Genomic DNA, 25,430 nt, shown 5'->3' with positions numbered 1-25,430 from the left:
TGTACATCTGTTTGTGGAGACTGGGAATACATTGGAGCAAGTCCTCTCCAAGCATTCAGACCCAATTTCTGCATTTCAGAGTAAAGGAGAAAACAAGAAACTCCCATCCTTGACTTCTCCCCAGCTCTGATCTTGCACTGAAGTACCCACAGGGTTGCAAAAACTACAGAATTTCTGAAAAGACCATGCATGGGTTGTACAATTCCTCATCAAATATCTTAAACCACAGCACTCTAATTTTAGAATCAGACCTTCTCAAGCTTCCTTTACGACAGCTATTCTGGCCCTGTAATCACATCATTGGTGGCCAAACATCTTGAACAAGGACAGAATTTGAAACACACAATATGATTAAAACCTACATTATCTCTGATGTAATATCCCAGAGCCTATTACTGTACTTGGGCAGGAGGAAAGAATCTAATTAAACATTTATTTAATATTAAAATACAAACCAAAATATCAATGTTGGACAGCAACGCAACAATATGTCAACTGGCAAATATGCATTTTTTTCCACCAAGAAAAATGAATTTATGTTCACAAATACATGAAATGTACACGAACAGAACACTGGCACAGGGACCCAGTAAGGTCAGGGAAGGAGCTGCAGTCCTGGAGTGTCAGCTGGAGCTGCTGCCAGGGGAATGCTGGCACTCAGTATCACCATCCCCTCTCTGGCACTGCTGGGAGCCCTCACATCCATCCCACACAGATTTTCCTGCCCCAGCCAGACACAGTGCAAGTATTGCTCACAGTTCTGTCCCAATGAGAAACACCCATGGAAAAGGTTTCAATTAAAAGGATTTACCACACAACAGTGGTTCCCTTTAACACAGGTAAACTCATGTTGCTTTTTGTATTAAAGTCCAAAATCTCCTCTTGGCTAATATTTACATCACACCATAAATATTTATAAAATAGTGGAGGAAAACCAAGTGCAAAAGGGTAATACTACCATTTTTTTTTTCCTGAAAACAAGCTGCCTTTTCGTTTCTTATTATAAATTGAATATCACTATTTAAAAATAATTAATATTTCTAAAAATATTACAATACAGGATAAACATTGATTTCTCAGGTGTAACAAAATACATTTAAAATAGAGGTGGCTGTTTGAAGTACAAAATATTGCTGTTTGTAAAGGGTAACATGGTTGCAAAACTACTTTTCAGGGTTTATAAAAATACAAAACAATTTGCATTTACTGAGTGCATCATTATATATTAGTGCAAAAAAAAAAGTATATTTGCAGTCAAGAGAGAACTGTCAAAGATTTGCAGAAGTTCTCAAAACATGAAATCTTTTCAGAGTCATTCGTATTAACCCCAAATCTCTGTTAATTCTTTCCAAACGATCTTCCAGGGCTTCCTAAAAGAAGGAGTTAAAAGAAAGAACAAAAAGCATTAATAATATATCATGAAATCAAATGATCCTTCTAAAATTAGGAAACTGCTATCATTCCTATATTCCTGGTATCTTTTTTGAGGCCTTAGCTGCTTTGTTATCACCCAAAAACCAGAGCCAGACCCACAAACTTGTCATGTTATTTTTATGTATTCTTTGGCTTTTTTAACATATGACTTACAAAACTCCATGAGAGAAACCTGACAAGAATTAAGACAGGCTGAATATAAGGAATATCAGGTATATTTAGGAATATTAGGCATATTTAGGAAACAGTTGATCACCGTAGTAAGTAGCAGTATTGATTTACTGGAATGCACTTTTAATTTCAAATTGATAAACTGATAACACACCCTGGGATCACAATTCAGGAAATGCTGATGTTGAAGGCTTTGCAGAGATCTCTATAAGACAACTTTGAGACTTGTTTTTATTAAAAGAGTCTGCAGAGTTTTCCACAGAAAGCACCTCCCTGTATTCCACCTAAACCCGTTATTTTTGCCTTCTTTTTCTGTACTTTCAAGGAGACAGTATCCAACCAAACTTTTCAATTTCCCCTACAGCTCAACATCCTCTCTGCAGCTTCAGGGATCTATTTGATAGTCACTGCATTTTGTTAATGCATTGCCTTTATCTCCCTCTCAGTTTTAGCACTATTCTGGCAGTAATTTGGCAAAATGCATCCCATGTACAAAAAATAGAAGACATTAAACAATATAAAAACTCTAACATAAAAATTCCCACAGTAATCACACTCACTACCCAGAGGATGTTTCCTCTACATTATGTATTCTCAATTGTGGAAGAACAGAAGAGAACAGTAATTCAGAGAGGCTTTTTCACCTGATTTAGTCTTGCTTGCAAGGTCATTCTTCCACCAGAACAAGGGATTCGGCTGAGTGCAGCCTCAATCTAATAACAGAAAACACTTCAGCTGTAAATTAGTTTCAAGAGCCAACATGAGCCTTGCTAAGTCCTCTCACAGAAGGAGAGCTGAGGTGTGTGGATTACAGCTACATGCAGAGTTTTGTTCTCTACCACCAGAATACTGTGCCAACCCCCACCCACACTGGGCTTGTTACAGGGACTCTCCTTTAAGGGATTTAGGGACAGGGAAGGACAATGGCACATTCCTGATGTGACACTGAGGCTGAGGATGAATTTCAGCCACGCATTCCATGGATAAAAGGCTCCATCCCTCACCTCTCACAGAACAATTACTATTTGTCACAACTTGAAAACAGAAATAATCTTTGCCTGTTGCTTTTCGTGAGTCAGCTCATCAAAAAGCCTCTCGGTTTCAGCCAGGGTTGGAATCCTTGCTGTGTACTTGAAGTCTTCCTCACAAGGTGATTGCACTGCCTCGTGTCTCTGGCTCCTCTCCTCCCAGGCTGCTGCTGCTTTCTTCATTCCATTACTGACAGGTTCAGTACAGGGGCTCTGCCTGACACCTGAATGCTGCCTTCCTACCAACACAACAGTTGAACAGTTCTATTTATTTTGTAATTATGTGGGAAATTGTTACACAGGACAGAAAAAGACATCAATGGCAGCACAAGCAGTGTGGTTTTGGCAGTGCATGAACCGAGGAGAGGGAAGAGCAAAGCCTCAGTCCTTGCCTAGAACAGCTCCCCAAAGGAATGCAAAACATTTGTATGGGTCATCTTTCAAGGGATCTTTGAAACACAGCACATTTTTTGGTTAACAACCAGATTCCTGTGTTGTACTAATTAGGAATTACTTTTACTGGTACATTTCTAAATATCACCAAGCTGACTGGTTGTCATGCAAACACCAGTCTGAATAAGAGCATGGATAAAACCAAAAAGCAGAACATGGTGAGAAAAGATCAACCATTTCAATAATTTCAAAAAATCTGAAACAACTGGTTTTATTACTTACTCTTTGCTGTCCATAATGCAAAGTTTAGTAATAGGATTTTATTAGTATGACTCAGTGTGTACATCTTAATATAAACCCCACTAAGATATGCATTGGATAAGTGAGTTAAGCACAGGGAAATGTATTGCCCTTCTTTCTCAATTTAATTATTTCTCTTGTTCCAGTGTGTTTGTGCACACAGACATATACATAAAAATAAAATATTTTATGGACAGGATTTCTCTGTCTACAGGAATAAGGCAAGATTTAGAGGATTTTTAAAAGTTGGGCTTCACAGAGTAAAGAGTCAGCTTTCTAGTTAGGCAGCCACTACCCCTGTGGAAAGAATCATGGTACAAAAATAAAGAACAGTTTCCCTCCACTTTGACAGATTACCTTCTGCATCATCTAGTGACTGAAACTGGAGCCTTTTCCTTGGATTATTGTGCTGTAAAGTAGAAGTAGCACCAGTTTCCAGGTCATCTAGAAGTATATCAAACCTACAGAGGAGGAAGCACACAGCAATTACTTGTTAGAAGTCATGTATCAAGCAATACGTTCTTTTCTACTTTTTCACCTTTTGGGTGAATAAACAATTTTTTTTTTAAAGACTAAGTCTTCTAAATCCTGTTCAATCATTCTAGATTTTCTTGGCCATGTTTTAAAAAGCACAACTTAGCTTTATATTCAGAAATCTTCACAACTCATTTTCACGGACATTTAATGAACAAGAAACAGCAGCATTAAGCCTGGATAAACATCCTGCAGCTCTAAAAATCATCAGAACACAACTGTATTCAGCAGACTCCTACCTTGTCACTGTGTTTTCATTTCTGCTGAGCAAATGGCTAAATCCAGGAGAGAGGTTTTCCTTTGGAGATCGTTTTGGGCTGTATGTCACAGACACTGGTGCCAACATTATCTCTCTTCTTGCTGCAAAAGACAAAGTGTGTTTATGTACCTCAGGCTCCCCAGTGCAGTGCCTCCCACTCGTGTGCTTGCAGCTCAGAGTGCTCTTCAAAGCTGTCTACATGTTTATCTACATTAGATGAGAAGTGCATCACAACATGCAAAAATGAAAATAAACTTAGAACTCTCACATATCCCGTGATTACAGACATGAATTTTTCAGACTGCCAGAACAATGCAGAAACCCTGTCCCTACTCTTCCCTCTTCTAGAGCAGCCTTTCATGATGGGATTCTGCTTTTTGAGTGACACAAAGCAAGGCTGAGCAAGGCACTGACTGGGAGTGCTGGGTTTCCTGTTGGCAGGAGGAAGGGACGATGACCTCTGGCCACAGGGGGAGCTGAACCGTTTGGGTCTGTGCTGGTCTCTCCCTTTCTCTGGGGATCTGTTTGCAGCCAAGGAAGGTTCCACAAACCCCACAGTCTGACGTCGAGCTGATGGTTCTAATGAAAAGAAAAAAAAAAGTTCTTATGTTAATCAATCTTTTTCAACACAAGAATTCACAAATATTCCCCTGAACTGAGCCTTTTATCCCTCACATCAACGTTATTTTGCTGTTCTGCTCAAGTCTCTCTTCCTACTCACAGAACATGAAATTCATGTTTCATTTAACTCATGAAAAAGGATCTCTGCAATGTGTGAGGGAGAAATTATGCTGAGTAACACTGTTTAACAGAGAAACAGTGGAAATCAGGACAAAAGCATCTTTTGGGAAAGGCTGAAGGACCTGCCTGAGGCCCAGAACACAAGATTTTAAGAAAGACTCAGCGTTTTCCCTAAATCAGCATTGTTACAGCTCAGGGCAGTCCCACTTGCTCAGTTCCATTCCCATCAACACCATGGAAACTGGAATGGATTTACAGCAGCCAGACCTTGTTAGGACTCCATTAACTGTTTATAAATACTGATATTCTTAGCCAAGGGGACATTAACTAATCCTCAGCTTGAGACCTAACCACAACCTCTGCATTCCCCCTATTCTAAACAAATCACTAAGATATCCAACTTTGAATTTTCTTAGGAAAACCCCACAAGTTTTGCATGCTAAAACCTCTTTTATCCCTACAATTGAATCCTGGTGGACTTGAATGCTGAGAATACCAAAGCCAAAAGACATGCAAACAGAGAAAAGCCAGTAAAGACATGTTCAGGAATATAAAAATAAGAGTTACTAGCTGGTGCATCTTCTTTTTCTGTCTGTGTACCCCAATCTTTAAGAATTTTTCCTTCTTCAAGTTCTTTAAAGGCTTTTAGAATTGGTGCTTCTGCCATCTCATTTTCTTTCTTTCCTATTGTGTTGGTTGAAGAGTCTTCCTGTGAGGAGTCTTTCTCAGGAGGAGAATGGTGCCTTGAATAACGTGAGGTGTGGAAGGAAAAAAAAAAATAAATCAAGTTTTTTTATTTTATTTCATGTACCCAAACAGGAACAGAATAAACAAAAAACATGGAGAAATTTAGTTCAGATTTTAGTTTAGTTCAGGAAACCAACTCACCTAGAAGGAATATAGGTTTCTTCCAGCCTGTTGTCTTTGGGGCTCTCCTGGCCCTCCAAAGGCTGCCCAGTGAAAATGGAATATTCAGCTCCTGGTATCAACCACTTCCTCCTGCTGACATCAGGAGTTCCCAACTTGCTGTGGGAATAAAAAGCTTCAAAATTATTAAAGGCTTTGGAGTTTGGGAGGGGGGGTTTATGTTTGTTTCTGTTTTGTTTTTTAAGAAAAACCTGTGATTTATTCCAGTAAACAGAAACAAATATACAATAAACTTGTAAATACTGTGGGAAAAGTAACTGCTTTTAAAAACATGCTTGAAAGGTAAAAATAGAATATTTGGGGGGAAAAAAAGCCATATGTTGAGGTTTCAGTCTAAATTACACAATATGCTCAGAATGCAGAGCTCCACAAAGATCTCCGTGTAATTTAATGCTGCTTACTCAGACCCAGGTTTGGGTTGCAAGTAGATCTCAACTAATTAAATGAAAACATTTGGTGGAGATTACTGCAGTGCTTCAGAGCATCTGATCCCAGCTTTCCTCTGGACAACAATTATTAGAAAAATAAAAAAGAAAAAACAAAAAAAAACAAGAAAAAGCCGGTGTTGGTGACCTGAGAGGGATAAATATCAACTAAGTATCAATTAGTAGATCATTATCTTGAGATAGCAAAAGAAAAAATGTGATTTCTATAGACAGGAAAGCAGATAATTAGGAAAAAAGGGTCTTGTTTACCCAAGCTATGAACTATAGGCACAATTCTGTAAATCTTTCCTGCTGGGCACTCAATTGGAATGAGCTTTCCTTGAGCCTGTGGGATCAGTTAGGGACAGATTAACTCCTAAATCCACATTGGCTCCTGCATCCCCCTCCCTGATGAACATGGGCTGCCATGTCCAGGCCTTCCTTTTTCTGCTCATTGTTGAGAGGTCTGGTTCATAAATATTAAAAGAACTCTCAACAGAAATCTGTCCCTTTAATATATTAATACATAAATATTTCTGTCTTCATAATCATCAAAATTCAAATCTCCCCAATACACCATATATACACCAATACATGACACAAACGTAATGTACTATAGGAAGAAGAGGCTTAGGAGAAGGCAGTCTAGTAGAATTCATGTTTGAAACTCAAAAGCCTCATTTCTACATTTCTTTTAATGTGTCATAAACATACTTCATTCTCCAAAACAAAATCATTTGACTGGGGTCTTGGAGAAGAATGATTAAAAAAAATCAAAACCCCTGTTTAGTTAACTTTGTTAACTAAATCTATTTGTCCTACAAATTTTTAACAACTATTTCAGGGCAATATACTCTGAAAAGGTGAAGCCTACAAACATTCACATTGTAAAAGGGGTATGAACATGTAAATGCTGAACAATTATATCCTTTTTTTCCTTTCTGTTATCCTATGTAGCTGTGTAGTCTGGCCCTGTAATATACCAGCTTTTCTGAGACATCTGAACCCAATACACCCCAAATGGACATCCCCAAACCACATTAATTGTCATTTTGGGCTCCACAGCATCAGTGCTGAGATGGGAGAGACACTGAACAGGCCAGAACTGAGTAACAAAAACCAGAGGGGGACAAAACTTCTCAGGCCTTTAAAATGTAATAAAAACCCCTCAAACAAACAAAAGCAGAGCACAGATCAACTTGAATTTCTTTAACAGAAATCCCAATTCAGAGCAGAGTGTTCATTCTGACTGAGCTGCCCCTCTCCTCTCAGGTTACCTGCACCAATTCTGTTTAGAACCACACTGAGCAGGAATCAGCCAATGAAAGCAATGACAAGGAAAAGCTCCAATGCCTAACTGGACTATCAGATGGAATTCCCAAGATCTTTGTGGAGTTGGGAATTCAGCTGAGCAGTTCAGACTTTTGGGAAGAGCAGGGACAGCTGGCCAAGGCACAGACACATCAGCAGAGAATTCAGTTGGATTTAATAATTTCTTGGCACATCCAATCTCTGGATTACATCCCATGTGTTTAATCCAGTTCAGCCCATGGACTGACCTCATCTTGATCCATTTTTAGCCAAAACATGTTAAAAGCTATTCTAAAACACATTGTTTTCATGTCTCAATGGTCACTTACTTGGCACAAGAGGTTCTGGTGAAACGATTTTCACTTATATGGCGAAGTTTCAGGGCATTTTCATGTTCCACCTGCTTGAGCTGAGCTTCAAGTTTTAAAATTGTCCTTAAAAAGATGCATTAGGAGATGATTTAAATAGCATAAAAGAAACATCACATTTCTTAGGAGTTTAGCTCATTTTATTCAGATATTCTGGATGAAGCAGGAGAACAAGAGCAACTGCTGCATTTCTGTCTATGCATCTCTATCTAAATATGGATATAAATATGTATTTGAATTTGAAGTTAAATAAATCAGGTAATCTGGCCAGAAAGACAGGACCAGACAACACTGCTGAGGAAGGAGAGAAGTAGAAAAAAATGCATATCCTAAATTAATGAGATTTTTAGTTTGTAGCATGAAGCAACATGAAATGCTTCATAAAATGTGATTAAACTTGAAAGATCTCCAGCCCTCACACTCTGGGAGCAGACATTTAGCCCACAGTTGGTATTTCATATTGTTAAAACAATAATAAGTTTCAGAGTTACCTTTTCAAATCAGAAATCTCTGTGTTTGCATCAAGCAATTTGTTTTCAGTTGTATTTAATGTATCCTACGAGGACACAAAGAAAAATGTAAAAAGTCCAGAAACTGCAGAAGTGCATTAAATAAAACCCAAGTAACTCCACATCAGTCTTGGAAACAACACATCAATTACACCTTCCTAGTTCAAAGGGTCCATTAAATTTCTTCAGCTTTGACTTTGCAGTATTTTTGCTGCCTATGACTGGAAAATAACAAATTCCAGTTTCCTTCCTTTTCCCTCCAGGACTCTGAAGAAGAAAGTGATCAGTAAAGATAAACATGGATCTTTCTGTTTGAGCTTTTTCAAAATATTGAAGTTAATTCAGCTAACTCCATGGAATATTATCACAAAGTTTGCATGTTTGGGTTTTTAATTATCCACTGTGTGCCTACCTTTACTCTTTCGTGTTCTTTTCCAAGGGATTCATATTCTCCTAAAAGCTAAAACAAAACAAAAGCTAAAACAAAACCAGCCCACAGTGAGACCACAGTCAATTAACAGTTTTGTTGGCTGCTGTAAAATCATCTCAACAGCTTGGCTAACACATGCAGAAGCTCTACAGGGGATACAAAATGTACTTTAATAGTATTTGTTAAGTTCTTTTTATCATCTTCCAATTGGAACAAAAAGTTATAGACAGGGCAAGAGGAGACAGAGCTACTTATACAATGTATTTCTAATTTTCAAATTATTTGTCTCTAAAGAAACTGAATGAATGAACCAGTTAGATTCCTCAGTGACTTTAAAAGTGGATTTTTCTTTTGAAATTTCAATTGTAAAAAAGAAGTATGAAGTAGCTTTCCCAGCTAGCACCCATTCTGCCAGTCCATTTAAACATTCCATAAAGCTCTTCCTAAAGAATCAGAGGAGCAATTCCTTAGATTCAGACTAAAATCATGCACAGTGAACAGTTTTAGCAAGTTGGGATGAGGTATGAAAAGTTTAGTCCATCTCAAACAAGCTTAAGAGAGGAAAAATTACTTTCTAAATTTCATGTTATATCTTCAACCTAGAGTAATAAAATTCCTGAGACAGACTACTGCAAAGGTTAGCTTATCAAGTAGACACTTGCTGCCTTAAATAATTGGTTTTAAGTATTTTTAGGTCCACAGTGCCCTCCAACACCCAGCCCAGTAAAGAGTCAGCTGAGGAATTTCTGTTTTCTTGTTGTGCTTTAAGACTTCCCAGCTGTAAACTCCGAGTATTCTCCTGCCAACACCACTGCCCATTTTCTTACTCACATTTTGAAACATTTTGTTTTCTTCCTGGAGCCTGGTGTTTTTATTGTCAGATAACTTGTAGGCCTTCTCCAAGGCCTCCTGGAGCTCCCTGAGGCGGGACTGCAGGCGGCTGATGGCGTTGTCCTTCTCCTTGTGGCTGGCGCGCGTCTCCTCCAGCCGCTCCTGCAGGGCCCTGGAGCTGTCGCTGAGGGCACAGAATCGCTCCCTCCAATCTGCCTGCAGGACACAAAGCACCCTCCAGAGTGTTGGAAACTCTCTGGAGTCTTTTTCCCAGGTCTTTTTCCCTGGCACGTTCATTATTTCTAAGATTATTTAAATTTCAATAATTATCTTAAAATCGCCCGCACAGAAAACAACGGCACAGGTGTACGTGAACTAAACAAGATTTTTGCTCATTTCTGTGACTTGGAAAGAATGAAGATGAAGATTAAACCCACCCAAAATGTATTTATTTTATAGGATTTTAAGTATCTAGAGGTGAGGCCTCCAATCCATCTGATTGACTTACTTCCCAGCACAGACAAATGCCTAAAGAAGCTGGAATTAGTCTCTGCAAGTGTCTAATTCTGATGACAAAGTTCAACTGTCATGACAAAGTGTCCTTAGTTTTGACTAATTATAATTAATTGACTAATAATTAATTAATTTGACTAATAATTAATGCAGCTATGCATTAATTTATGCACAAGCAAACAGGTCTGGCCCAGCTAGAAAAACTGCAAATATACCTAAGACAGTATTTTTGCCCCAGCATAAGTGAGATTTCTTTTATCACCGATCTAATAAGAAAGTAATTAAAATAAAATAAATAAATAAAGAAAATTTGAAGTATTTCACTCTTAGACTTTGATCCCTGCTAATTTGGAAAAAAGTTCATGAGCAACAGTGATGATGGTTCAAGCAGGGAATCCTAAGAAACTCAGGTAGGAAAGTCACTGTGTAGAATGTGGGCTGATGTTAAATATTGAGGGAAAGGTTGAAAGGTTAAAAGTAACAAAAAAAAGTATGGAAGCACTGGTCAACTTATTAATGAAAAAGTTCATTCTTTTACCCTTTTACTTAAAAAGCAACTTGATTTAAGAACAGATACTTACCACTTGCTTTTCTAGCTGATTATTCTTATTTTCAAGGGCTTTTATGTGAGCACTTGCTTCATTCAGAGCTGAATCTAACTGGTCACACCTGCTTAGAAATAGAGATTACACCAAGCTCTTGAAATTTTCAACTAATAAACCTACATTCTATAGCATTTTTTCCTTCCTCAAGCATCCCCAAACATTTTGGTGTCCAGCCTTGATCTCTTCTCACATTTTTCAGCCCCAGCAGTGTGTCTGCTCAGAAGGGCTGTGGTGGCCTGGGAATACATAAATTTTGTGCAGTATTTCAGCTGTCTAAATGTGCAGTATGTGTTTTAACTGGCAATAATTATACAGAAATCACATCAGCATTCTCTGCACAGCAAACACCCGAGCTGTAGATAAAGGAATGCACAGCTGGGGCACTCAGACTCCAGGGTAAAGGCACCACTGAACTCAGGACTGCTCCTGTGTCCCCTGTGCTCGTGACATGGAAGGTACAGGAGGATGATGTTCACCAGCAGGACAGGGGAGCAGAATCTTCCCAACACAAATCATCCCATTACAAATTGCTCAGAGCACCTCTGCCTGCCAGCCATTCCTGAGAAAGCTTGCACTGGCTCCAGGAAAAAACAGATCAAACAAGAACTGAGGTCCAAAACACCACATTTACTGTCCAGCAACAGTGAACTGATCTCCACAGAAACATGGAATAGTTTGAGTTGGAAGGGATCTTAAAGCTCATCCAGTTCCAACAACTCTGCCAAGAGCAGGGACATCTTCCATCCCTTTAACCAGGGATGGGGCAGCCACAGCTTAGCAACTGCATTAAATAATGCAAAATTTATATTTAACAGGGAAATATTAATATCATAGAGACATGAAATCTTCAGAACTGAAGAGGGACATAAACTGTTTGAGACATTCCAAACAAGGATACTCAGTCTTTAAAATATACAGAGCACCACCTAAAGAGAAAGACAGGAAGGACAAATGTGGGATCTCAGCACCTCAGGACTGAGGTGTCACCGAGAGCACCCTTGGGGGGCTCGGGAGTCCTGGAATGTTCCAGAAGTGTCTGGTGGCTGGACTTTGATCCCACACAGGAGACGACACCTGTATGAGGATAGGAGGGTTTCACGGGGTGAATGGTGAAGGGATTGGTTAATTAGAGAGTGAGACACAGGGTTTAGGATTTCTGTACAGGGGGGTTTAGAGAAGTAAGATGGAGGAATTGGGGCGTGTCCTGTCCTTCTTCTTCTTCTTCTTCTCCTCCATCTTCTGTGGTGATGGTGGCACTTTGGGATTGGTCATTACTGAAAGTGCACTGGTCAATAAGGGTAAAAGGTATTGGGGAAAAATGATAAATATTGTATACATAACTTTGAGTATAAAGATAGGTGACCGCCGGAGGGCAGGGAGTGTGCTCATGGCTGGCTGCTGAGCAGAGCTCTGTCGGGCCGAGAGAAAATCTTTTAGATAAACAATTAATAAACACCGAGACCGAGAAAAGAACTGAAGCCTCTTCTGTTCCTTTGATACGCGGCTGCCCCAAGGCCACCCCGGGCCTTTCCAGGCCATCCAAACAGCTGAAAACCGGACAGACAAACAGTACCTGTCAGCAAGGCTCTGATTGATTTTCCTCAGCTCCTCAGAGGCAGCAGTTCTGTGGCTGGACTCCAGCTGCTGCTTCAGGCTCTGGATCTCAGAGTCATAGTAAGCTCGTAGATCAGCGATGTGTCGGGCGTGCTTCTCCCTCAGGCTCTGCCTAATCCTATTTTCAATATAAGAATTGTAGAAAATTCCAGCCATCCACATGATCATGTGGATTAATTTGTGGATTCTGGATTCATTTGGACATAATGAACTCAGCACATAAATGTCTCTTGCAAAACTCTGTTTGCATTCAACCTAAAGCAAAGACAGCTTGGTCATCTAAGGCAGAGAAGTCTTCATATTAATAGAGATAAATATTATGATTATTATGTACAAATACATACAGGTATATAAGTATATATATTATTATGTATATTATATACATAATATACATAATAATATATATATAATATATATAAAATATAAATATATATTATATATATAATATATATAATATATATTATATATATTATATATAATATATAATATACATAATATACATAATAATATACATATTATATACATAATATACATTTGTATATAATAATCATATATACTTATAATACATAATATATATATTATTATGTAATAATATATATATATTATGTATTATGTATATAAGTATATATGATTATTATATACAAATAATATATATTATATACATTTGTATATAATAATCATATATACTTATAATACATAATATATATATTATTATGTAATAATATATATATATTATGTATTATGTATATAAGTATATATGATTATTATATACAAATAATATATAAAAGCACAAAATAAAGCTTTACTTTTTACAAGCCCTCATACATGGAATAAATGCCCTGTCTGCTTGTCCAGTGCAAATCATCAAAGCTTCAATAGTGAATGGAGGATATTATTTTTCCTAAGCACAGTAAATTCTGTGCAGCTCTGCATTTGATTCTAAAGAGGAAAAAAATCCCCCCTCTCAGAACTCTGAAATTCTCTGCCTAAATGGACTCCCTCACACAGCCTATGAGAAAGGATGTATTTTTATTTTTATGTATAAAGAGACACGACCAAGAGAACTCACATATTTTGTTGGGCTCACTATTATTGTTTCATTCCTTTCATGAAAGCACCAAACTTTTGACTTTTAAAAAAGAAAAAGTTACTTACTTGGACATTACCACAGGATCCTCAAGAGATGCCACTGAAAGGCTGCAATCTGGCAAACTGCTGTCAGCACACTGAGTAAGAGAAGATGGAGTCAGAGTCAGGGCTTCCTCCTCCTCAGTGTTGACAGAATGATCATTGTCAGCATTCCTGGGAGCCCCTGGGAAGGGAGAGCTGGCCCTGTGTTCACTCTGGAATGGGTGAGTTCTCCACAGCTCCAAGTGCACAGCTCTGCTGCTGGCAGGGTGTGTTGGAGAATCATCCAGCTGAGGTGAGTGACTTGTCTGTGAAAAAGAGTCTGTGTCACAATGACTTGGAAATCCGGGCTCTGCCATAGAGTCTGGAGAAAAGGGAGCAGAGTCTGGAGGAGTCCTGAGTCCCTGGTTCTGCTGGCCTGGCTTCATGTGCAGGGTTGGGTCCAACGTCAAGATCTAGGAAATAAGTTACAATGCTAAAAAAATTGTGATTTAACTCCATTTACAAGAACAAGATTTATCTCAAGGCATCAATAAACCATACAACATACTGTAAGTATTATATTGAATATTATTACAATCATTTGGAAGTGACAAATAAAATGTCAGTTCTGCAACACTGAAATGACAATACACATTCCCAATAACTGCAAACTGAGTTTCTAAGTTTCCATTAATAAAGGACATATCCAAGATCTGTAGCTTTCTAGAAAACCTCTGAAATTTCAGTTATGCAACTTGAAAGATTTTTGTCTGTGTGTTGAAACAATAACCTTGCAGGGTTACAAAAGCATTTCATCAATTACCTAAAGAGTACAGTCACACAGCAGCCACCATCCCCGGGTTATGTACAGGACTGAGAGCTATATAAAAAGCACATATGAGAAAGAATCATTTCCACAAGCTGTGCCTGTTCTGTTGCATGGGTGGAACAGACCCTGGCACTGCAGCTCCAGGTGCAGCTCAGCAGCAGCAGCGGATCCGTCCCTGCCGCATCCTCAAGGTTGTGCAGCAAAGGTTCTTCCCTGCTCAGGCTGTTCCTGGAGGTTCCTCCAAGCTGGATCCTTTCCCAAGCTGCTCAAATTGCTGTTCCAGCACAACACTGGAGGTGGCAGCAGGGGCCAAGCCGTGTGAAACCAGCCCAACACATCCTCAACTGATCCGTGAATAAAGAAATTGATGTTACCTCTGGTGGGTGACTTGGCTGGGAAGAAGGCATAAAACTCTGGTCTGGCAGCTGCTGCTTTTCCCTTTGTCTTTTATGATAAATGTCCTTCAGTGATGACAACTTCCTTTCATCAGCAGAAGACAACTTCAACAGGCAAAATTGCTACATTACTTTTTCTGAACACAACACTCCACCCCCAACAAAGATAAGCCAGTTCTGGGGTGGGTTTAGCTAATAAAGCAGCTCAGAACACACAGCTTCATTCAAGCTAAAAACGGGTTTTCAACAAGACACATACAACTTTAACACACTAATTAGACACCTCTCATCTCCAATACACAGCTCCTTTTGAAGGACAAAAGGTCAGTAAATTTCAAGGGAGGTTAGTGGGGTGCAGGAATAATGAAGAGCCAGGATATGAAAGACTGAGATAACAAAAGGGTTCTTTCCATCACAGGCAAACAGCAAAGACAAAAAGCAACTACATAATAACTTTGAAATGTGTACAAAGTTTACCTGAACTGGTGATGTTTTCTCCACAAAAGTATCAGGCAACTCACTTCTGAAATTCTCTGGTAAAGTGTGATACATCTCCTTTTCATCTAACTTCCAGTATGAAAGTCCTGATGAAAAAAAATACCAGATGAAAATTAATTCTACAGATTTCAAGCTGGCAGCTATAGAACAGGAATCCAAAACCCATTAGTAAAATGTTATTTGGTCAGTAACAAGAATGGTACAGTAGTTATTTGCATTTACTGCTCAAGGATGTCATTAGAGCATTTGTTACCAGGCCAGGAGTTAGAAAAATCTCAATGCAAAGCACAGGCAACATAATCAGTCTCACATCATACAGCACCAGGGACAAAAGCTATAAATCAGTTAAAACACATAGATCTGGTGTTCAAGGGGCAAATCCTCATTTACCATGAACTTACATTTCTAATGATTCCAGTATAGCACTTAAAACTGGCACCACCCAAGGAACAATCCCACCTGACATTACAAACTCTTCACTCTGTGCAGCATGCAAAGACAAACTACCAGGACTAAGAGGGATGGACAAGAGGAACAGACACAGCCTCAATCCCACTCCAATCTCCTAAATGTGTCCCTCTCTCAGTGGCTTGTGAAGAAGCAACAATTATACACAGTTTGCAGGGCTGCATCTCTGTGCCCCTGTTTGTTACTGAAATGAATCCACCCTGTTATAATCAAAATATGTGAATTAGTTGTCTGGCTTTGATAAAAAACCCCAATAACCACAACCCCCAAACCCATGTAAATCTGCCACCAACCATCCCTCACATACACCCCCAAAACAGCAAGGCCAAGCCTTACCAAAACACAAAAAAGCAACCCTCCCCCAAATTAAAGAATCACCAGGTTACACACTGCATTATTGTGTCTTTGTCTATTCACACAGCAATAAAATCATGCCCTTGGCTTAAAGGAATTCTGCCTCTGTTACCATGAACTCCTGTCATTACCACACCATTGGTGCTAATGTTTCATATCCTACCATGACATTAACAGTAATTCCATTATGAAACAGCTTTAAACACAACGTTCAGCTTTGAAATGCTGAGAAATTTGGAAAAACATCCCAACTGCTGCATGTCCTACATCTGCCAGCAGCAAGACACGGGAGCTGCCATCAGTTTGAAAACAGGAGCAAGAAGCAGAATTAATGCTATATATTAATGCTATATATATGCCTGTCAGTGCTTAAATCCTCCTCACCTCCCTGAAGTTATTCCAGTAAGAGTTTTAAAAATGAGAATTAAAAAGAAATGGAATTTAAATACAAGAAATTAACTATACCTGAAGCTTCTGACACTATGGAACTAGGACTTTCCTTGGGTTGATTGAGGTAAAAAGTGTATGGTGGCAAAGCAGCATCAGTAAGGTTTGTCTAAAATTACAATGGAAAAACAAATTCAGAAGGAAAATCACGAGGCAAGGAAAAAAAAAGCAAAGGTATAATGTTTAAAATTGCATACAAATGTTATTAGTCTTTTAAAGCAAAGACATTAAATACAATTATACAGCATGATCCAAACCTACAGAATTTATATTGAGGGTAATCATAGCCAAAAGTGGAACTAAGCTAAGCCACATAATTAAACTGCTATTTCCTAAGACGTGCCTGTGTTTTTGTCCTGAGCAAAGTGGTTAATGCCTTAACACACAAAGAATCCTGTGTGCCAGAAGAGCCATCACCAGCTGAAATCAAAGATCCTTCAAAAATTACAGGGCACAATAAATTACCATGACCTGAAGCCTCAGCTGAGAGTGTGGCCATTATCTCTACAAGGAGAGAACATGTGCCACTCAGGGAGGTGTTAAGACAAAAATTAGGTAATGAATAAAATAAACCAAAATAGCTCTGTGCCTAAGTATGGAATGATCCAAAAAGTAAACTTTGCCCACATGAACTTTAAATATGAATGGGAACTCAAATGCTTAAAATATGAAAGTATATGCTGAATGAGAACATGCTGTAACTCTGAAAAAATACCAGTTCCAAGAATAGCATTAGAAAAACCTAATGAATTAAAAAGAGACTTACATTGTCAAGTGGTAATCTCTTCACTCTCTCATTTTCTTGCATAGAGTTCACACATCCTTCATCTGCAGTTACTCTTTTTGGTTGAGTTTGTTTCAACTTTTGTGCCCATGATGTTAAAGATTTACTGGATGGTAAGAAACACACACATATATTTAGGGGAAATACATGAAAGTGTATCTAAACTAGAGTGTAGAAAGTGTATCTAAACTAAACAAACATCAGGCTAAATAAATATCTTTATCTATCAAGCAGTAGAACATCCAGAGTTTCCATTCAACTCAGACATGCCCCCAGTCTGAGTTTCCATTCAACTCAGACATGCCCCCAGTGACCAGCAGCTTTTACTGAGTGGGGATTGTCTAGAATAAATTACCATAATTAGAAAGTTTATCACTTACCTGGCTTTTTTCCCACATGGATGATCTTCACCAGCTTTATGCTCCAAGGCAGCAGGAAACCCCGAGCTATCCCCCCTTGCGGATGGAGGGCTCTCCTCTGCTGTTTTGGCTGCCGGCTCTCCTTGGCTCCGAGGGCCGCCCCCGTGCAGCCCCGGCGCGGGGGGAGCCTGTGGCGGGCAGGGCCCGGGCGGGGCCGGGCTGGGCTCGGCGGGCAGGGAGCCGTAGCCGCTGTTCATGGAGCTGTCGCTGTTCTCGGAGCCCTCTCTGGCCGCGCATCCCCGCGGCAGCCCCGCGGCCCCGGCCGGGCTCTCGCCCTCTCCGCATGCCAGGTGCCTCCCCAGGCTCTGCCGCTCCTCCAGCGCCTCCGAGCACATCCCCATGGGGCCGGCCAGGGAGGGCACAGCCAGGGAGGGCACAGCCAGCGAGGGCACAGCCAGCGAGGGCACAGCCCGGCCCCCGGCCCAGCTGCTGCTCTGCAACCTCACCAGCTGCTTTATCTCATCCTGAATCAGCTGCACGGGGGGGAAAAGGGACAATTCCCATCAGATCCTGCCTCAAGTCACACCCCTGTTTAGATGCATCTTCCATTCGTGTTACTAGCAGGAGATTTAGAGTATTTATTCCATATAACTCCAAGTTTTCATGTGCAGACATCTCATGCATAAAGTAGATAAATACATACTGTGCATAACAGTAAATATAAATAAAACAGTAAAAAGAACAGTAAAATGTCCATGGGAACAATCCTGAATTCCATGCAGTGAATCACGAGTCTCAGTAGTCATTTATTCATGTAAAAAACATGCATGAATGTATCACTAATTACCCAGAACTACAGTTACCTACCAACCTGCTAAAGAAATACAAACTATCCAGGTGTTGGGCTAAATTTAGGTCTGAAACACTTTTTCACTTGGATACACATTTTTAAAGACTGCAAGGATGCTTTGATGGAAGAATTAACCATTATTCTATCATGAGAATAGGAATAATGTACCTCTGCAAGATTATTGCATAAAACTCAACTTTATAACACCCAATTTGGATATTATGCTGTTGGGTTCATATGGGACAAAGTTCTGCCTTCTGATTGTTTTGGTGGCTGATGGAGTGGAGCAAACCCAAAACTGCATCACTACATTGAACAGGTCACTTTCTCTTTAGTCCACAAGAATTATTTCAGTATATTAGGTCAGTAATTTTTGAAGTTCTAAGTTTTACAGCTGTGCTCTGGAAATACTGAAACAGCTCTGAGAAATAATTAATGCTTTTGCCAAGGGCTGTGAAGAGATTTCACATTTGTGCCTGTGGCCAGCACTTCTGCAGAGTTCAGCTGAGATTACTGAACTGCAGGAGCACACAACTCTTGCACATGACAGGACAGAGCACAGAATTGTTTTCAAGAATATATTTCAAACTAATTCCCTCAGGAAAGGAAGAAGGAAAAAACTTGCAATCATTTTAAGAACATGGAACTCGTGTTTTTTCACAGAACTACAGTACATTACTCACATGTGAACAGCAACTGGAGAGAACAAATTGAACAAAAATGATTTGTTCTCTCAAAGTAAGAAATAAAAAAGAATACTTAATTTCAGAGGAACCTACATGTAATGCTAGTCAGGATCAAGCCTCAGATTTTTTATTAACTTGCAACAGAACAAACAACTGAATTTCAGTTCAGCCTTTCCCTGCCAAAAATAATAAACAAAAAAAACCTTGGGATGAAGTTTCCTTCCACTACAAAGTTTTGTGTTCTGCTAATGATTTCAATCATGACTGCAGCAATCATTTGTATTTTAATTCTATAATCCAGCTGTCAGGAAGGTAGGGAAGGGAAAAAAGAAGGGAAAGAACAGAACTGGAGTGGGGGGAGAGAAGATCAGATTCACTGCTGACATTTAATCTTTGTCATTAATACCCTGTGCAGGAAAACTGAAAGGCTCCTATTCCAATTAAATTGCTTTTTTACCTCTTTTTGCACAGTCAAAAATAACTGCAAGAGATGAAAAAAAAAAAAGGGAAAAATAAGATGTGCTTTCTACAGTTTTGGGATTGTAATTTTGGTTTTATAATCTCTTTGATAAAGTCTGATCTTGGGATGATCCAGCTTGTCCCTGGCACAGTTATGGTTTTTTGTGTCAATCACATAAGCCAAGGGCTGCCCCCACTGATTCCAAAAGGAACTCAAAGTTTTTTATCCCTGTTCTCACAAGGATGGAGATTTTTATGTAGTTGGTCTTGAAACCCAGCATGGAGCAAACCTTATCTCAGAGTCATGTCAGTGCTGATCCAGCACCTTGCCTTTCTACCACAAAAAGCAGATGATTATTATTATTGTTATTATTATTATTATTGTTGTTGTTATTATTATTGTTGTTGTTATTATTATTGTTGTTGTTGTGCCTTTTTATTACTCTCACTAGAATGTGCTGAGTTGCCTGTGTTTCAGTGTCACTGGCACACCAGGGTAAGTTTGGAACAGCCCCATCTATTTTATTTAATGCATAAAATAGCTCAGTTCTAGCTGCTGATTTTGTGTTTGGTGTGGCACCCCATGCACTGAGAAAGCCCTGCTGACCCTCAGCTCTTCCAGAGGTAGCCTTTCCTATTGAAAAAAGACAAAAACCAGCAAAGCCAACACAATGGATTAGTAAAGACCATGATCAGCAACAAGTGAATCAAACCACTACAGTCAGAGGAAGGAAAAACAAGGGTAAGGAAACAGGGAAATAACGAGATGGGAGGGAGGGGGGAGGTGAGGCAGGAGAAACAGGATAAAAGGACTGTACCTCTTGGTAATTCAGTTCAGGAACTGCTGATTACTACTAGTGTGGAGGGCATCAGGAAAGGGAAGGGAAAAACAGCAACCAAAATGATGAAGATATTAAGCATTATATAATTATAGTTTCATTGTCTGTTATATATACATATACATTGCTTCTGTTCTAATGGATAAACAGGGCTCAGCAAAAACATGAACCTTCACAGGGGTTGTTTTTCATTCTTAGAAAGGAAACTGTTCAAGTGAAGGTGAGATAGGTGTTCAGCTATTACAGTGATGCTTTTCCTGGGCTACATACTCTCTGGATGAGGGGATGATAAGCTGTATATTTTTTAAATGAAAATAAAGCTATATTGTCTCAAAATCAGAAATTATACAGTCTAACAGTTCATAAAAACCTTGTACCTACAAAATCACATTATCAGGTGAGCATTCTGAACCAAATGTTTGTGAAAACAAAATAATTGAAAATAAATAATCCACAAATCCCTCCTGAAATGGTTCCTAAGAGTTGCTTTGTTAATTAACCAAGGCTGTCTCAAATATGCTCCCTTTAAACAGCATCCACTTCCATTAACTGCCTCTCTGCATTGTTTTGGAGGGAGAAAAATATCATTCAGCTTTATCAAGCTCCATGAACAGTCATTACTTACTTGGATTTGATGGTGGAACTGCTCTTGCTGGGCATTTATTTGTTCCTGGCATTGTTTTTCTACCAGTCTCAGAAGCTGTATCCACCTTGTCTGTTAAATCACAAAGTGCAACAATTAAAGCACAGAAATACTGCACCTCTTACCTTTTCTCTGGCTGCAAAGAGCTTTGCAATCCTGTCCCTGGCTGTTGGCACAATCCAAGCTGAGGAGCAGCACTGTGGGTGCCACCCCCAGCACACTCAGCCCCCACCATGCCAATCACTGGCAACCAAAAGCAGGAACAGCTGCCAGCAAAGAACAGCCAGATCCTGGAAAGGTTCATTCCAGTTCCTTTAATTACAGGCAATTCTAAAATTGAGAATTAAACACCCTTCAGTAAGAAACTCCTCCCCCCAGCAATCCAGCTAAAGGCCAGGATGCATAATTATGTCATGGAAACTAAGAGATAATTTTTTAAAAAAATCAAATACACAGCATTCCTGAAACATGGCAAAATCTGATGTTTAACAACTCTTTCATGTTAATGTTTATGGAGCTGGTGCTTGAAGCACAGGGCACGGGACACACACATCAATATTCTGTTCCTGGAGGTGTTAAAGAGAACCCAAATTAAGCATCTGTCAACACACACTTGGATGGATCCCAGCCAGGGAGCTCAAAAATCTGCAAGAACAAGCCCATGGTGAATTGAGGCTCCTTATGATAACCAAATACACTGATAAAATTTAAAATACAAAAGCACAAAAAACGTTCACAAAGTGTTTGGGAGAATTAGTTCATTGAAACCACATCATTATTTTTGCATTGGTTTAAATCTGGAAACAAACTAATCACCTACACATTTTTACAAATGGATTATATAAATAAGTCAAGCAAAACAGAACCCCTCTTAGAAAAAAGCCCTTCTAAATTCTAGGATAATTTCAGAGCAGTTGGATGTGATATCATTTTAATGGTTTAAATTTTTCAGTTCAAAAACTTGCTACCTTTATTGTAACTTTGGGAAAAAATGTTCAGATCCATATTATATTACAATATATATTATTAATATAATATTATTATATGATAAAACACCAAGATAAAATTGCAGTAAAATCCAGCCAGGTGATTAGTTCATTTACTGTAAAGGATCTCTCCCATCATTAAGGATAAACCCAGAATTGCATCACAGATTTGTCTTCCAAAATGCAAAGCAAATACATTAATACCACTTTTAAAAAATAAAATTGAATATCAAATACCTCACAGTTCCTCACAATTTCTGAGTTAGCATGTCCAATGTTCTGGATATCTTGCATAAAGGAGGCAAGCAGCTCAACAGAACCAGGCTTTAATGAGGACCTGGCATTCCCTGAGTAACCAGAAACTCCACTGGGATTGGATGAAGGACCTCTAGAGAAACACAAAGAAAACAGCTCAATTATTTATTGTGTCAGGTGTGCAACACAGGGGCCCAAACAATACCCTACATATGCCAGACTGCCAGAATTATACACTCAATTTAGGACTCTCACCATGCTGAAATACAAATTTCACTTTAACACCAATAATACTGTGAAGGGATGCTAACTAAGCAGAACCAAAATAATGAAAGTATTTGTTAGTGATTCCTTCAGCACATTACCTGTTGGAATTCAAGTTGCAGACAGAGCTGTGGGGGTTTCTGCCATCACAGTCTGCAGAGCACAAAGGGGGTTCTTGTACAGGATTCACCACATCACTGTTTTCCATATCTCAGTCCCAGGTAAGACATCACCCTGAAAACAGAGAGAAATAAACATCACTCTCTTTATTTAAAAAACATTTGACTTTATTGTGTGAAGAAATAGAATTGGAGAGACATTTGTTTCAGCCAAACCACGACAGAAAGTGCAAATATTCCACAACCAGGCTCCTCCCTTCTCCTGGGCCACCCTGCAAGCAGGGGCTGCTCACTCAGCCTTGGGCCTCCCAAGGATTCCCAACACATCCAGGCTGGCTGGAGAGGAGCTGAATGCAAAACATTCCAGGTAAAACCGTGGTCTCAGGGCCTGACTGATTGTTTTCTTTAAATCTGGGGCTCCACAGACCACATGCAAGCTGTGAAATCTCCTATTATTGATGTATTCAGATGTGATTCAGAATCTGAACCCTCACTGTAAGAAACACACTCACCAAAAATAAAACTGAGATCAGCTGACTTAGACTGGGGTCGACCAATTCTGCCATTTCTGTGTGTAATATTTTGCTTACTTTTTTCACAGATCACTTGTTCCACTGTTATTATGTAACATTAATTCAGAAGGCTTAAACATTGAGCTACATTCTGACCGATTAATAAAACAACAAAAAAAGGAGTCAAACAGGAATCCCACAGTGGATGAAAACAGCAGCTGGTTAACTGAAAGCATCATAAATAAATAAACACACAATACTTGGGCCACAGCAGACTGGCTGTAGAGAAACTAAAATATTCTTCACTTTCTTGTGAAAGTTTGCATACTTTCACTAAGAAAACCCTTGAAATAATTAATTAACCAGTTCTTACATAGGGCTTATTTCAGCATGTTGTACACCCTGGTGAATTCAGCCTGTGTTCTAACGCTAAAGAGAAACCTTATGATCATTTCATGGATGGAGAGCAAAAAGAGGCATTAAGAAATATCATCTTGGCAGTCTGGTAATGCTAAGAATAAATTCCTGCTGCCTTAAAGAAGCACAACACTTCCAAAGCACAACCATTCCTCTTTACAGGGCTGATGGGTTTGACAGATTCATTATTTGCAAGTTCTTGGAGATGTATCTCAAATAATTTCAGAAGTATAATATATTTTCACCAGAAGGAAACTAACTGACAGGTGCCCTATTTTCCTCTGTTTTACTGAAGCCTGCTTAGCTTTAGCAGAAATGTTTTCTGGGTACTCACTCACTATCTCCTCTGGGTAGGGCTGAAAATGCCAGAATTGGAAGGAAATTATCACAGACACACACATCCCTCGGGCAGAGCTTTGTGGGATAAAGAAAAGAAGACAAAACCCATGGCTTTCTTCTTTTTCTAGCGGTCAGAAGCCTGCAAAACCTGGAGGTTATCAGCTGCTGAGCTGACAGCGATGGCAGGGGCTGGGAGTGTCACTGAGCAGGGGATGGGGCGGCATCAGTCCCCCCGAATCCCCAGGATGGAATCATGGGTGGCCTATCTCGGCAGCACAGCAAATGGGTGGGACTTAGCTGTGACACAGGCTCGTTTCATAACCTCATTAGAAGTCTGCTCTCGATAAAAAAAAAATATTAGCGAGCTGGAACTGCGCTGCGGGAGCGCTGTCACCCATGGATCCCACAGAACAGCACAGCACAGCACAGCGCGGTCCTTACACGGCCATGCAGCTGCAGAAAGGGGCATGGATGGGAAAAAACAATCGGCGAGGTGTTTGTAACTCAGAAATATCGGCGCTGATTTCGGTGCAAACGCCGACACAGAGCCCGTGAGGTTCTGCAGCGCTTCCTGAGCCAGACCCGACTCCTCCCGACCCCTCAGCGGTGCCGGAACGCTCGGTGCCCGCGGCCAGGCCCCACCTCCCCACGGACCTTGAGGGACCCTCAGAGGGCACAACGAGCCCGGGGCTGCAGCACCTGCGGGAGCCGCCCGGGCCCCGAGGGCTCAGCCCCCGCAGGGACCCCTCTGCCACGTCCGCTCCCTCGGGGCCGCCTCCCGTCGGTCCGTAACCCCCTCCCCGGCTCCGCGTGCGCCCCGTCCGCTCGCCAGCGCCGCGCTCGCCCCGCGGTGCCCGGGCCCCTCACATGTCAGCCCTCACATGTCAGCCCTCACTCGGCGCGGCCCCTCCACGGCCCCGTCCCTTCACCAGCGCCCCCCCAGCGGCTCCGCCGCCCCGCCCCGCTCAGGCCAAGCCCCGCCCCCGCGCTCTCATTGGGCGGCCGCTCCTCGCGCTCCGCGATGTTGACAGCGCCGCCGTCTCCGATTGGCTGCACCGCCCGTCACTCTGGGAGAAAGGGGCGGAGCGCTGGGAGCAGCCTCGCGGCTCCGGGATGGGGCGCAGGGACCCGGCCAAGCGCGGCGGTGCTAACCCCGCCGGCTGCCCGCGGGCCCGCTCGGTTCATACCCGCATCGCTGGGAGCCCACGGCGCCCGGCAGCCGCCTCCTCCCGCGGCCGTGAAACGACGAACGGCGCGGCCCTGCACCGCCCGCTCGGCGAGTGGCGGCCGGGAGTTTCGAACGTGAGGACGGGGATAGAGGGCGCTCCGCACTGAGCCCAGCCCTGTGATTGGCCGCCTCGAGCGCGCGCCTCCCGCGCTGATTCGCTGCGCGGCAAAGCCCGCGCGCCGCCGCCAGGGGAGCG

The 25,430-nt window shown here is 40.7% G+C and overlaps 1 protein-coding gene across 6 annotated transcripts; it reads right to left on the bottom strand.

Annotated features, from left to right (window-relative positions):
- Positions 1-419: 419 nt before the first annotated feature.
- On the bottom strand, positions 420-25,398 carry MPHOSPH9 (M-phase phosphoprotein 9). Of its 6 annotated transcripts, none has more exons than XM_064726658.1 (24): positions 25,194-25,396; positions 22,721-22,853; positions 22,338-22,488; positions 21,097-21,186; positions 17,659-18,170; positions 17,261-17,384; positions 16,513-16,603; positions 15,205-15,311; positions 14,707-14,832; positions 13,549-13,976; positions 12,353-12,511; positions 10,756-10,843; positions 9,662-9,877; positions 8,813-8,860; positions 8,383-8,447; positions 7,853-7,957; positions 5,749-5,886; positions 5,428-5,603; positions 4,534-4,698; positions 4,100-4,220; positions 3,684-3,787; positions 2,664-2,872; positions 2,250-2,318; positions 420-1,370 (listed from the first exon to the last, which is right to left on the bottom strand). In XM_064726658.1, exons 2-24 carry the CDS (start codon positions 22,825-22,827, stop codon positions 1,269-1,271), a joined length of 3,501 nt encoding a protein of 1,166 aa, XP_064582728.1. In that variant the 5' UTR covers positions 22,828-22,853; positions 25,194-25,396; the 3' UTR covers positions 420-1,268. The 6 variants fall into 6 exon arrangements, 5 of the variants coding, with proteins under 5 accessions (XP_064582728.1, XP_064582729.1, XP_064582730.1 ...); XM_064726659.1 differs by lacking the exon at positions 25,194-25,396 and adding an exon at positions 24,888-24,960; XM_064726660.1 differs by lacking the exon at positions 25,194-25,396 and adding an exon at positions 24,874-24,940.
- Positions 25,399-25,430: the final 32 nt, after the last annotated feature.

The sequence above is a fragment of the Zonotrichia leucophrys genome, chromosome 15 (genome assembly GCF_028769735.1).
Source record: "Zonotrichia leucophrys gambelii isolate GWCS_2022_RI chromosome 15, RI_Zleu_2.0, whole genome shotgun sequence".
Lineage (NCBI taxonomy): Eukaryota > Metazoa > Chordata > Aves > Passeriformes > Passerellidae > Zonotrichia > Zonotrichia leucophrys.
The sequence above is the reverse complement of the archived record's forward strand: the minus strand, read 5'-3'. Positions and strand labels throughout refer to the sequence as shown.